We start from the raw sequence: 15526 nt of genomic DNA, 5'->3' as shown, positions 1-15526 counted from the left end.
TTAACCATTACGAGATGACTCAGCATTATGGCGAGCACGCCTTGTGCTTGCCACACTGTAACTTCGACTTCAGCTCATTGCCTTTATTGCATGACACACTTCTCCTCCCTCTGCCTGCCTTCCCTCCTGCCACAGAACTCAAGTAACACCAAAATGCCTTCAAATACTCAGTGTGTGTGTGTGTGTGTGTGTGTCTGGAGTCAGGCTCTAAATAGCTTCTGGCTGGCAAAGATCACCATCGATAACAGATGATTACTTTGTCAGCAAGGAGGGTCATTGAAGGTTTATAACAGCTCACTTAAATCCAATAAATCTGGCTGCCATCAATATCCTTTCATGCCAGCATCATAAGCAAGCTGTGTGGCCAGGCGGTCAGATTTGAATTAAATAACCAGGATTTAAAAGCAACATCAATACAAGTTTTCCTCAAATAAACCTCAACAGAAAAATCCAGAGCTGTAAGAGGCTGAACCTTGCCCTCCCCAATCCCAAAAAAATGATTTCTGTGAAGTGGAAAGGCAACATTTTATTCCAGGCTTTGGGTGCCAATGCCTTTAAAACGACAGTGTGCATGCTGTTGTTAAAAAAAACAACTCTGCAACAACAGGGAGGCTGAGGTATCACTCATGAAGTGTGCCATCCGCTGACAAAGATGAGTGGCTGTTTTTAGCTGCAGTGAGCTCGTTTGCAAACTCAACTCAGGGAATTGTGTCTCCTTCTGCCGAGGAGCTTTGTGGCACTCTGGGGACTGAAAATAGGGAGATTGCAACAAGAAAGAGTGACAGTAAGAGACTGAGATGGAGACAGCAAGAAAAGGAGAAAAACTGAAGGAAAGAGCAGCTTGGATGGTCTCAGCATCAACAAAGAAAAAAAAAAAGCGCTTTACCCAATAATAATCTCTGCTCGTATATTATGTACATATACCCTGGGATGCCTGTATGCCGCTGTGAACCCAGCAGTAGGGATTATATGTCAAGTCTCCCAGTGTAGCAACACAAAGGGAAGACAGAGGAGGAGGGTGGGCTGGTTGAGAATGTGGGGCAGCAGAAATGAAGGCAACACAACAAATCCAAATGAAATACAGGAACGCTGCCAATCTCTCCTTTTTTCATTTTTGTTGAAATAGTTTGTTACAGTTTCCGGGATGAAATATGAAAGAGAAGTCTCTGTGACATGTGATATGGAGGTGTGATATCCTGCAGATCAGAGAGGGGAGCTTGGGGAGGCTGCCAGCTTAAATCTCTGAGCAGTTTTGAAAATCGTTCTGTTCAAAGCTGCTAAAATCTATACTTTTATATTAACAAGGTATGAAATGACAATGTGAAAACAGTGTGAAGGTGTGAAAGTTGTCACTTGTAGTGATGAATTTAAAGAGAATTATCACCTGAATCTGAAGGTCCTCTTGGCTTTACAAAGCCTTATAGTGAATTTCAGCTCATTGCTCAGCTGTCTGGTCCTTAACTTTACTGTTGTGGTTCATTCTCACCGCTCTCATAGCCATGTTTTCAGAGAAAAAGCTCTAAAAACCCACTGTACAATACCTGCTCAGCACCAAACAGCAGACAGATACAATTAGAAACCAGCTGGTGAAATAGTGGAGCATTAACAGGGCTCTATACTGTGACCAAAATACGGTGTGCAACCATTTTATTTATGAGCATGCAAGTTAAATCTCACATGGTTGCATTCATGTGAATGAAATATGCTGAAGTCTCACAGTATGAGAGTGACAGCTGGATCTAATGCAGCTTAATGTGCATTGGCAAGGCTGTGTTATACGGCCAGTGTATGAAATGTCTGTATTATCACTGCGCTGCATTTTTATAAACTATGATAATCTGGTCACATCTCTCGCCGTATCCAGGCGCCGTCTCACTCCCTTTCATTCTTGTGCAGTTCTACTCATACAACTGAGATGACATGCAGTAGTTATCATTACTATGGGCAGAATATTACCAGTGGAAACCATGTTTTTTTGCAAATTAAGTGCAGAGGATTGTGATGTTTATTACAACTTCTTTAATATTTGCTGCCTTACGTTCGACACACAGCTCTGCTCCCTTACTGGAGCAACTTCAGTCTCCATCTGTGGCACAGCAGCCTTCAGTGCTGATAGGCTATTACTCATAACATGCAACAGGCCGGACATTACGCAAAGCTACAAAGGAGGAGCTTTGGACAGAGCGGCTGCATCAAAGACAAATAGTGCATTTTTCAATTACTTATTTTTTTCAGCTCTCAGATATATTCATTCATTCATTCATCTTCCATTACCGCTTATTCTGGGTCGTGGTGTGCTGGAGCCTATCCCAGCTGACATTGGGCGAGAGGCAGGGTTCACCCTGGACAGGTCACCAGACTATCACAGGGCTGACACATAGAGACAGACAACCATTCACACTAACATTCACACCTACGGACAATTTAGAGTCACCAATTAACCTGCATGTCTTTGGACTGTGGGAGGAAGCTGGGTACCTGGAGGAAACCCACGCTGACACGGGGAGAACATGCAAACTCCACACAAAAGGGCTCACCCACCCCAGATTCAAACCAGGAAACCTCTTGATGTGAGGCATCAGTGCTAACCACAGCACCACAATGCAACCCAAAAACTCTCGAATATAAATAAGTTAAAAAAAAATGAAAAAGAAAACTGCAACCAAACCATGTGCTGGTGCAACCAACTGGCAAAGTTGGTAGCACGAGCGCTACCAGAGGAAAGTTTGTCTGGAGCCCTGGTTTAGCAACAAAAGACCCACAAATTTCCCTCAGGACTTGGCAGAGACCAAAAACAGAGTTAAGAGGGAGTGAATGTGGACTCACATTTCTCTGGTGGTCACAAAATGAACAATGTTGTTCTGTGACTGCTGGAGGTGACATATCCAACTGCTATATAAATTTAAAAGGTGATGAAATATCACATCTTGTTTTTGCTGCCTATAAATGGCCATAAAATCAGTTATTCAAAGTTCAAAGCAGTATAAAATAAATCATAATATTTTCTTTCCGCTCTCACTTACCACCACAGAGGTGACACTATGCAAATGACCAAACCCAAAGTGTCCAACAGTCAAATGTTTTACTTGTACTTGGCAACTTCAAGGCTTTAACAATTGTGATCGCAGCTAAACATAATGTCTGCCCATTCAATCCTCCCTTGAAAAGTGGAGTTACACTGAAATACAACCAACAACAAAAAGATTAGCCTGCGATCAGCGAGGAGCTTTACACAGAGCAGAGCTGTGAGCAAGATTAAAAAGAGCTCCATTGACGTTACATCATCATTATACAACGCACCTTGCAAAGTTTGCAATCATCTCACCCAGAGAAACAAAAGCAATAAGGCTGCTGAAAATGAAAAACAGATGATTAATTTATCGATTTCTCCTCTTGCTGTTTAAACGGATGAGGAGCTCATTCTGAAATGGAAGCTGTGTTTGCAGTGATGGTCGCAGAGAGTTTTAAAGCCTGTTTCATATTGGTAATTAGTTGAGAAACATTTATCCTGACACACTGGTGGCAGCAGCCCCAAACCCGCTCCATCCAAAATTCAAGGCATGTTCAGTACTGTCGTTTTGAGGAGACAAGTCTGCCACAAACAAACTGCTTTAATGACCTTACTGAGAGAAGGAACTCCTGCCCGTAGGGACTTTATGAAGACAGTGCATCATTTTACATTTGCTTTACCTGTGATGTTGTAGAAGTAGTTGAAACAGTTGAGGTTCAGGCTGCAGGGCTCCTTGTCAGTCGTGTCTGGACACTGCCTCCCCACAGTGGGTGACCGGAGGGTGTATGCTGTTCGCACTCGGCTGTTGGTTCTGGTACAGGGCTGAAACAGAGACCACACATCAAAAACTGGACAAAAATGTTTCTTAAAATGCGTAAATGACTATGCAGTCCATATTGCAGAGGGTGATAAGAACTGAATACAAACATATCCCTAAACTGGAACAAAGCCACAGAGCTCCCACTACACTGATGTCTATATTCAGTGAACATTAAAGGAGATAACTGTGTGAATTTGCCCACTTCTGGATTAATTCCCAACAATTCATTAAGATTTCTTATGTCAAAATATTCTCTCAGAATCTGCGTAGGCCTTATCCCTAAAGGGATGCTTTCGTGTATTTCTAAAATAAATAAATAAATAAATAAATAAAGATCCCTTCTCTCTTCTCTCTCCTGGCATTCCCAGAATGTGGAATTCGATTTTTTTTTCCAGGAGGACATGACAGGAGGGCTGAAACGGATATTCTGCTGGAATGGTAAACCACCAGATTCTACACGGTCATTGCTTGTGAAGAAGAGAGTTGGGGGAGAAAATGACAGCCTTTTGAATAACTCCATCGCTGGCACGATGAATAAAACATGTGGGAGAGGCCCCGCTGGTGCCACTGCAGACTCCAGTACGAGATTGGAATTGTGGGAAGTCGGTGTGTCAAGCACTTTGGGAGAGAATGGGGTGTGATTAACAATGGCCAGGGTGCTGCTGTGAGAACAGCAGGAGAAACCAGAGCAGTTAAAATGGCTTTTTACCACAAACCAGAGGTGTCAGGGGCAGAAGAGCTGAACAGGGTTTTCTGACACCTTACATGTTTTTGCAAAAGCAAGAACAAAGATTGCGATCGTGCTGTAGCCTGTAGGTGTGTGCTTTGCTGCTGTGATTAAATCAGTGGTCGGTGTCTCTTTACAAAACGCAATTTGCAAGTCTTCATATTTTACAGTGGGATGGAAAAGGACTCTCAGGTCATGATGTAGAGGGAGTTCAGTTTTTATGTTCTTCTCATTTTACCATCAACCTTTGGGCTAAAATGAATGTTTTTGAACTAAATTCCTCGTAGCATTGAGTTTCTTTCTCAATAATGTGATCATAAATCAATATTTTCCTGAACTAATTACCTTCACTGTTTGTAGTTGTCTGCCAAATGATGATGACAAGCCAGGGGTAATATTTTAGCCAGCTTTATGTTTACCACCACATCACTGCTGATGCAGAGAGGGTTGTGTGTCACAAAATGTAAATTTGGAAACCTGCTCAGGAGTTCTGAGTCTTTATCATAAATCATCTTCCTTCCCTGCTGAATGCACAGTGAGTACAATGTAATTTAGGTGATATATAAACCATTTTTCTGCAGCTTCCCAGTTCATATATCTCTTTTATTCCTCCTTGGTAGACGAGAAATAACCTGTTGACAAAGATTCACACACTGCTCACAATGATACAGTGTAGCAATGCTTTGAATTCCTTCAGCCTCCGAGGAAATATTTCTGACAAGAAAAAGATATCAAGATAAATCTCAGTGGGCTTTACAGAAGTCTGACATCCCCATATCTGTGCCAGACAGCTGAGCTGCTGTGTTTTGATCTGGGTTCAGCTCTCACCAGGCTGCAGCGGCTCCAAGGGCCCCAGTCGTTGAGGACGCAGTCCTCGGGGCAGGGCAGCCGGCTCTCCCTGGCTCCCAGGGGCATCTCCTCCGGGTCGCACAGGTAGTCCTCCACAGGCTCCGACGGCCCGTCTATAGTGTTGAGCATGCACCTGTGGGATTGGTGGGCAAACACTGAAGTTGACCTTATTTTAGCTGCTGTTGTGCTCCACAGAACAGAGGAGTCAGACATTATGATTTAACTGGACATGGAGCTGGCAGGTACATGAAGTACTTGTTTCTCATGCAGTGGGGTGTGTCACTCAGGGTAAAGGGGGGTCGACTTTATGGGGGGAGAGAATAGAAAACGTCTTGTGTTTGGTCAGAGCAACACAAACTCTACTCGGCCCTCTACTGGCTGTAGATGTAGATGTAGATGTGCCAATGTAAACAAAGACAGCAGCAGGATGAACACACACTGACTGAATTTAATACCTGAAAGTAAATTACACTTTTCTTTTAACGTTTATTTAATGATTTAAAGACACAGTGAAATGAAAAATACATGTTCCCAGTTTCATACCTGTGTCCCAGTGTTAATAGATCATTTATCTCTTGTTATATATATAATATATGTCCAAAAATCAGCGTCAGAGTATTTTGACATCAAAAACCCCATCTTTTCTCTTCCTGTAAAACCAGGGAAAATGATTTCAAATGTTTGATGACTCATCCTGCACCCAAAGGTGTTTACAAAAGTTCATTCAATCAAATGAGACTTCAGGCCACTAGCCAGCCACACCGATCATATAAAATTTAACTTCACCATTTGTGGGTTGGAGCAGCTGACAAGGTGACATGGAGAGAGATAAGAAGAGATGCATGTTTTGATATCAATTTCTGTCAATAGGGTGGCTTATTCATCTCACCCTCGTCCTCCTGATTTAGTGATGAGAGAGGAGTGTGTGGAGCCAACAGTCCACTTTGCAGAAACGCCATATCACACATAAAGACCTTTTTAATCTGGCTTTTAATTGGGAGTAATATTACAGTCTTAATTTTAAGTTTTAATCAGTAGTTTTTACTTTATTTCATCCTTGGTGTTTATGTAATTTTATTTCAGTATACAAGCTTTACATTTATTGAATTTAAAGATACATCTTCTTAGATAACCTTATGTATAGTTGTTAATGTCATCCTTTATTTTTTTTTGTCTTGTGTTGTTTCGATTTTGCTATGTGAAGCACTTTCGGCTGCACACATGTATGAAAAGTGCTTTATACATAAAGCTGAGTTGAGCCTGCCCATTATTAGCAGTCCAATAAATTGCAAAGGTTTTTATATACATCCCTCTTAAAACTGTACATCGCTCAAATATTCTGTTTCACTGGGAAACACGTCACAGCACCAAAGCAAAGGACACTCTAACGTCTGTTTCACAGTAAATGCATCTAAAATTGTATAATTCCTAAATACATACAGTATAAAAACTGTTATTTTGCTGCATGTGTTGTTTATTTTTAACTGAATCTTGACTTTCCTCAACTGTTGCAACCACAATTCTTTTAATGTTTTCCTCCAAACACTCCAGCAGAGCAGACAAGATAAAGAGGAGGGGGGACTGCCACTTATTCACCAATATGGTGAACTGAGGTCATTGGTTTTCAACACCATGATTATACATCAGCCATCTGAGCATTGACCGACAATCATAAAGAGCTTGATTGGACTTGATTATTACAGGGAGGATGGGTGGAGTTCCTCTAAGCTCTGTATTGGGTCCTCTTCTGTTTAACATCTACGTGCTTCCATTGGCTCAGATTATGGAAAACAATAAATATGTTACCATAGTTATGCAGATGACACACACATTTACATAAACATACCACCAGGGGACTATGGTCCAATACAAGCGCTGACTGAGTGCGCTGAACAAATCAACAATTGGATGTGCCACAATTTCAAATTTAAATTTCAGATATGAATTTTAATAGCCCTATTAAGACAGTTACAAAGTCAGCCAACCATCACCTTTAGAACATATCAAGGATAAAAGGACTAATGTCTCCAACTCAAAAACTGATCAGCTGATTCAGAACACTGCTGCAGCTCGAGTCCTTACTAAGACCAAGAAAGTGAATCACATCACTCCAGTTCTGAGGTCTTTACACCAGATTCCTGGCTGTCAGAGAATTGATTTCAAAATACGACTGTTGGGTTATAAAGCTGTTAATGGTTTAGGGCCAAAATACATTTCTTGATATTCTGCTACAGTATAAACAATCCAGACCTCTCAGGACTTCTGCTTTAAGAGTCAAAACTAAACATGGAGAAGCCGAGTTTAGTTTTTATGCACTGCATATCTGAAATAAAACAAGGTCTGCTGCCAAGTTCATTTAGATCAAGGCTGAAGACTTGTCTGTTTGCCACTGCCTTTTATTAACTCAAATATTTATAAGTTTCTTGCACTGCACTGTAACTTTTATTCTTGTATTTTATACTTGTCTTATTATATTTCAACATCTTATTTTCTATTCCCTAGTTTTTTTTAATGAATTGTTTTAAAATGTCTTTTTGTAACATGTTTCTTTTGCACCTTGTCTTGATGCTTTTGATGTTTTATGTACAGCACTTTTAATTGCCTTGTTGCTTAAAAGTGCTGTATAAATAAACGTGCCTTGCCTTTCCGCAGACGCTGTCAGGATGACACGATCAGAGGACGCACCTTATTTTTCCCCTGATACTGCTACATTGTGAACAACAAATCCATGTTGACAGCAGCAGCAGGAGAGCTAGTTTTAAACGTCTGTATCAGTAAGAAACCAGAATTTCATAATTAGTGCATCCCTAAAAAAAAAAAAACTGAGCTAAAAAGTGCCCATTGCTCATTCTGAAAGCCCAAAGTGGCGTCTTCATTCTGCTTGTTTTGACTGATCAAAGCTCAAACCCCAAACCCAACTTCAATTAAAAAGCAGCACATCTTAACATTTATAAGCACATTTTTTACATTTTATATATACAAATAATTGAAAGAGCAATTAATTATGTGCATTTTTGTTGATTAATTTTGTTGATTGACATCAGCTAATCAGTGCAGCACTAATGAACACTGCCTTTAAAAGTTATGCATCTGCTAATGTGTTTAAACAATATAAATGTCGACACACAGTGGGACAGAGAGCTTGATAGGTACCTGACTTTTCTGGTCTGGACTCCCTCGCCGCAGTTCTCTTTTAAGTCCACGTTGCTGACTTTCCACACGCTCCACGGCTCGGCCACCCACACATACTGATTACAGTCGCTCTGACACGGCACCACCTCATACACCTGAGGACAGAATAACCTTATTTACGTGCTTAACATGTTCTCAATATAATTTAAAGTAGATACAGCAGCAAGGTAGCAGTGGAGCCAACTCATGATTAGAATCATCATGCTTTAGGAAAAAGTGGCGTCTATAATCTATACTGCTCTAAGTATTTCCTCTTAGCCCTGTAAGTTTGTCAGTTAAGTTTTGCCTAATGCACAGTGATTCTGTGGCTCAGCTTTCTGAGGTTTAACTCAGCCAACGAGATTATTTCTGCCCTCAGAGCAGCTCTGCCTCTGAGAAATGTCTGTATAAATAAAACTCCAATCTGATAGTACCTTGTTTACTTACAGTGAGGATAGTGTTGACTGTTTACATCTATCTGACAGTGACCCAGTGACATCGGTGGCACTTAACATCTGCGACTACATTTACAAATAGCTGAGGAAAGCAGCTCTTACCTGGGCCTGCAGCAGTGAGTCATATCCAGTGAGCATTGGGGTGGATTAAAAGGAGACAGACGGATTAATGAGCACATGCCAACTGTTCATATAGTGCAGAACCTATGATTAATGCAACATTCGAGAGGACATAATCAGAAAAGCCTCTGGCATAAATACCTGTGTGAACTTAGCAGATACACACACACACACACACACACACACACACACACACATACACACACACATTGCCAGGCGTAGATCAACACAACCTTAATCTGCATCTGCTGATACTCATGGGCCTGGAAAGCATTTCATTTTTGCAAATCATGGAAACCTTAAGGAATCAACTGGCACACGTTGGGGCATTAACATGGTGGATGGGATCCATTTATAGAACCCATTGCTTTTTTGCACTGTTGCTGCTCAGCAAAAAATGAGTGCAGCAATAATGAGGAGAAGGTAAAGGAAAGCTCTGCAGACTCAAGCTTATTATTCGTTAACAATTAATTTCTTTCTCTCTCTCTTTCTCTCTCAAGTGTTGGATAATGTGTATCACACTTGTAAGGAGTATAAATATATTGTAGCACAGGTCATAAATATTCAGGGATCAGTGGTAAGCAGGAAACCAGCTTTTTGTTCAGGTTTTTATCTCAATTATCTCAATTCAGACTTCAAATCTGATCCTGAGGTTAATGCTATGTCTCAAATCTGATACTTCCGCACTACCACTTGCTGTTTTGAGTGCATAAATGAGTTTACAGTGAGAGATATGCCAGAATGTAGTGCAGGAAAAGTGCCCGGATGGTGCACATAATGGTCAAAAGTTGAAGGTGTCACACTGGACACTTCTCACCCTTAATGGTCGCCATGTTGCGTACATAGCAGAAAGGGCCCCCGTATAGTTGTCATGAATGGGGAAATTAGCTATAGCGACCAAGGCTGTTTTTTGTATCATCAACATGGGGGTCTGTGAGGACTGACTTGTTTTTGGAGCCAGCCTCAAGTGGCCATTAGAGGAACTGCAGTTTTTGGCACTACCATGTTGGAGATTGCCGCTTAGTCAAATGTTACCAATAATGCTCCGCCCTGGTTGCAATTTGCCGAGCAGAAGAAGGAAAGCTGTTAAGTCAATGTTATCATCATTTACGGTGAGGTAAGTGTGCAATGGCCATGTTTGATTTGAGACACAACTACCCCAGCAAAATCTGTGCACTGCACAGGTGAATGCATAGTGTACGCAGTGTACTACATCTTAGTTTCACTAACTGATGTATCTGATTTGAGACACAGCATCAGTTTCAGTGTCTGTACCTGGTTGACGTGGTCCAGTTTGGGACACGGCCGGCCACCGTTGTAAGGTTTCTCTCGAAGCCACTTGGAGCGAACTTTGACTCCGCTGCCACAGGACTTGCTGCAACGTGACCAGTTGGACCATTCACTGAGTTTACAGTCTGAGGGACAGGGGATGATGCACGCCTCCTCGATATAACCTAAAGAAGGGCAAATAAAGGAGGTGTTTTGCATCTTTATGAGGTTTGAGTTTTTGGCTTGGCACTTGTAGAGTGAAAAAGGATGATTATTTGTACATTCATGCCACAGAAGAAAAACTGAAAGACAAAATGACGATTTGCTACTTTTCAGTCTGTTTCAGTGAATTACTCAACAGCGCACTGTGGTCTGTTATTAATTATTTCAAAGGAGAAATGCATTCACCAGAAAATTAAATCACAAGACATTAGCTTTGAAATAAAACCTTTGTTCTCCCTGTATGCCACCAGCAGGAGCTCAGCCTCTCAGCCTCCAGGTTGAGAATGACTGCCTCAGAGAAAAATGGTCTTGGCTGGTCCTTGTATCCCTCAGAAGAATTTTGTTTTCATTATCTAGTATGAAACTACATTTGTCCTAATTCCCAAAGGTTAGTTTTTCTTTTCGATCTAACAAACAAGTATTAAAGTTCAAGAACTCTTTAAATGCTAGATGGGGAAAAATACCCAGCTGTAAGAGCAAACTATTAACCGATACTTCACAAACTAATCTAAATGCACTTATTGATTTTCTGGCCCAGCGGAATAAAAACAGGGTCCACATTCAAAGGCACAATTTCATGGGCTGTTATATAAAAGTCTAAAAATCTACCAAAGCAGTGGTTGGGCCTGGCAGTAAGCTTCATTATCTCAATCTATTTTTCCTTGGCTCACAGCGTCATGACACAGTCAACAGGGCTGGTTGTTGAGAATCTCTCGCTGCTTGTTACTCATGTTTTTCTGGCTCTTTCACCATCTCTGGGCTTTGAATTCCTCTGCTTTAGCCAGTGCACACAAGCCAAGGTTCATTGAAATATGTTGAAAAAATAATACTGCTTTGAACTTTTGGCTGTGGTCATTACAACATTTTTTTTCCATAGATTTTTTTTTTCACTTGCTCCCAGAAAGTCTGTTTAGTAGGTGGAATCTAATATATTTTTAGACTTGTGTAACAGCACTGGCCTGTAAATCAGTTTAGCCTTTGATTAAGAAAATCAATGAGGTGAATGAGCCGGCAAAGTGGAGAGTCTCACTGGGTACCTAACCACTTCCTCTTTCTGATGTGCGCTCGTTCAGACTGCCTTGCTCTTTAGTGAGAGACCTGTGGAGCTACACTGACTGACGGGTTTGCTGAAAACACACTTCCCACGATTTTTAGATAACACGTTTCAGAGGAATCCCACAGAGACTTGTCAGTCCTTTAAAATCAATTTTGTTGATGTATATGTGAGTAATTCTCTCACTTTTTCAACCTGGGAAAAGTCTTGCTGAGAAAAAATGCTCTTCTGTGGCACCATCATCATTATCATCAACAACACCTATCCACTGCTGGCCACTGAGCTCTGCTGGAGCAAATGGAGGATAACTAGAGGGGAGAGTCAGAAAGTTTGTCCCACAGCTGATTTGAACAAGCTTATACCCAAAGCTTGAACGTGTCAGGCCATGTTCAGACCAAAAATAGCACTGCATTCAAATAAATAAATACAGAAATAAATACATTCAGCTGTGTGGTGTGGGCGTGTTGCTAAAAGTACTATTGAGAAGTTAAAATACAATTCAGAAAGTTCAGTTGGAGTAACACACCCACACATTTTAAGGTTTATCAGACACCAAGACATGGCACTACAGCTAATAATACAACAAGACAAGATTGTGCATCTCTGGAAAGTTGTCAGGCGGCCTGAGCAACTTGGTAGATTCCTGACAGATTACTCTGGAGTGAATTCTACTTTTAACCAGGGCCCCTCTTGCTGTGAGGCGATAATGCTAACCAGGGACCCTGATTTGAGCCCTGGGTGGGGGTGTCCCTGTCCCCCATAGTCCAGAGACAGTGCTATATTCTGATTGACTGCAAGGTTAAAAGTAGAATTCACTCCAGAGTAATCTATCAGGAATCTACCAAGTTGCTTGATGTCGTTGCAACAAAGGTTGAGCTAGCTTCAACGTATTTATCAAAACACTGATCACATGACTTGACTCGAGTCAGACTTTAGTCCCAGATTTCAGGGCTTGAGACTTGACTTGACTTTGATCTGGTATTCATGACTTGACTTGGAACAGATGACTCCAAAATACTTGACTTTTTGTTAAATATTTGCATCTTCCTAGATATTGAGAAGTTAGGTTGTGTCTTTGAGGCATTATTGGGCAATTTTGAGTACAGTGTACACAAACTGGGCAACCTAATAGGATGTGTCAGAGGCCAATACAGGAGACAGCTATCATTGAGGAGGCTAGTTAAAAAATAATTACATTAAATTTCATGATTATGTTGTTGATGACTGCAGTAGAAATATCAGCAGTATATAAGGTTAGCAATTAAAAAATCTGTGTCACTGCCACCACAGCATCCAACTTCATTCGTCACTAAAACACACAAAGAAAGGTACGTGAATGTGTGATTTTAGCTAACCTTTTGGCTACTCAAACCTTAGCTAGAAAGCTAACGTTTGACCAGACCATCAGAATTTCATACAACATGACTTGTGACTTGTTTAACCGGAGCAATGAATTGAATTGTCTTGCTTGATTTTTCACCACATTAACTTGGGACTTAAAGGTTACTCCATCCCTGGATAACCCTGATTATTTTTCACAGAGCCCCTACAGTGGTTTAATAAATATCAACAAGGAAGCTATTTCTGTAACTTGATGCAGTGCATACATTGGTCTGAATGCAGCCTTAGCATTGCAGAGAAAGGGTGTGTAAGCATGAGTCCTCTTACAATTAAAAAAATCTCACACTTGCTTTGTTTCTGTTTTCAGTTTCCCTCTTTGAGCACAGCTGCAGGCCGCTGCTGCCAAAGATGGTGACCTCTTGTTTAGACACACTTTAGGAAGGTGAATGATTGGTGCTTAAACACAGGGTTAAAACTTGGCTCAGCTGAAGAGGGCAGTTGGAGAGCGACCTTGGTAAAATCATCCTTCAACTGTAGTGGGCAGTGAGTTGCTGCCCACAACTACACTGACCGAAACCAGAGCAGTAACATTTCTTACAGCTAATATGATTTAAAAAATAAAATCTGTTTAATCTAGTCAGGACATGAGAGTCCTGGCAGTACTTTGGCCTGAACTAAATGCGCAGTGACATAATTATCACATCCAAACACACACAGTCACACACTAGGGCTGGGCAGTATGGAGGAAATTAAAATATATTTTCACCAAACAGCTGGATATTAATATTGGCTGCTGCTGGACACAATATTTGTGATTATCCCCATAATGGTAATTCAACACGATCAACCTATTCAGAGTTTTTTTTTTTTTTGCAATCAACAATAAATTGTATATCGTCTCATCCCTAGTCTCATATCATTATATGTATATAATATTGAGATATTTCCCAGCTTTAATACACCGGCACGCACGCGCACACACACACACACACAGACACACACACACACACACATCCACCTGACCTCCTTCCACTCTGCTGCCCCTGAGACCAGATCAGCATCTCCACATCAACACCTTGCTGACTTGAGCATGGCCTCTGAAATAATCCTCATCACCTCTGCCCCCCGACTGTAAGCCCTCAAGTCGAGTCCAGTCATTCTAAATCACTGACACGTCACTTTAAGTTCACTCACAGTGCAAATGCTGCAGCACCTCAGCCTGCGGTTCACTCGTAGTTCAACTGATATAAACTTGTTATGTGTCTTGCCAAGCTCTCTGGGAGCTTTTTGGGTTGAGTCCAGGTAGCAGATCACTCCTTTTTTGCCTTTGGAAGTCAACTTGTAACCTGGCAAAAGCTCCTGCTGTAATTCCCAAAGCAGCTGTAACTGCTGACGGCTCAACTTCACCCAAGATGTTAACAATTTCACTGCCCAGCCAGCTCTTGGAGCTCCAAGTGTTAATTGGACTGCCTCTGGACGTGGACAAGCTTTCCAACAACAGCCAAAATATATCAACATTTTGCTCTGAACATAAGTAAACCTAAGCATGCTAGCTTAACCTGTGCTTTGCCATTATTCACAGCACGGTAATGCTCTGCTGTTATTTTCTCTTTGCACATTCAGGAACCCACCAGCATTCCTATCATGTTGAAAAAGACCTGTAGGTGATGAATTAATGCAGAAACAGAAGACAACCACATAATATGGCAAATATAAAAGTGCACAAGATTGATCACCTGCACAGTGATCCATTTGCTAAATTCCCTGAAGCTCCGTAACTCATGCAAAACTTTGGCATTCCTCCCAGAAACTCTCTGACACAATCATATCTGTTTTCAGTTTTTAAGAAGCTGTCCAGACAAATAAGACGGTCAATGTGTCTTCTTTTGACATGAGTGACCAGTGTGGGCCCTGGTATGAGACAGTGCAGTTTATTACACTGATGTGTGTTTCTCATTGTCACAATATTTAATTCAGGTTTGTTTGTTTTTTTGTCTTCACCTGTAAAACATTCTTGTGTGCACTGTAATGCTACAAAGAGCAAACGTAGTATAAAAAAAAAATCAAACATGATTTTTATATGACCAACAGCCCGCCACTTGTATTACTGACAATATAAGTTAAATGAGTTTACATAGTAAATACATGCATTGTTATCACTAACAGTTGTTATGAAGATGGTGCAGTCAAGTTTCAACTGCACCATGTACGACAACCAGAAGCTAAACATGGCAAAGGTGAGGAGCTGGGCAGTCTAGCAAATCAAACCTGCTGTTGCAGGCTCACTTTTAGAGTAAGAGTAAAGATACTGGTATCATATGGAACTACTAGGGCTGCTCGATGATGGAAAAAATAATAATCACGATTATTTTGATCAAAATTGAAATCACAATTATGCAAAAGATAATGCGGTGCACGTGATGACTTATATTGTTTACACGATGGCATGTCATTTCTGTCTCTTCATGCGCGCTTAAAATTCTCCTCT

General features: G+C 41.0%; 1 protein-coding gene across 1 annotated transcript in view; it reads right to left on the bottom strand.

Annotated features, from left to right (window-relative positions):
- The window catches only part of thsd7ab (thrombospondin, type I, domain containing 7Ab), a 245121-nt gene that overhangs the window by 60722 nt on the left and 168873 nt on the right, over positions 1-15526 (bottom strand). The window contains exons 15-19 of the mRNA XM_033640340.2: positions 10428-10606; positions 9135-9140; positions 8560-8693; positions 5386-5539; positions 3691-3832 (exon numbers count right to left, since the gene is read on the bottom strand). Coding sequence (XP_033496231.2) covers positions 3691-3832; positions 5386-5539; positions 8560-8693; positions 9135-9140; positions 10428-10606 — 615 coding nt within the window. The remainder of the gene's footprint in view (positions 1-3690; positions 3833-5385; positions 5540-8559; positions 8694-9134; positions 9141-10427; positions 10607-15526) is intronic.

Source organism: Epinephelus lanceolatus, chromosome 10, assembly GCF_041903045.1.
Source record: "Epinephelus lanceolatus isolate andai-2023 chromosome 10, ASM4190304v1, whole genome shotgun sequence".
Classification (NCBI taxonomy): Eukaryota; Metazoa; Chordata; class Actinopteri; order Perciformes; family Serranidae; genus Epinephelus; species Epinephelus lanceolatus.
The sequence above is the reverse complement of the archived record's forward strand: the minus strand, read 5'-3'. Positions and strand labels throughout refer to the sequence as shown.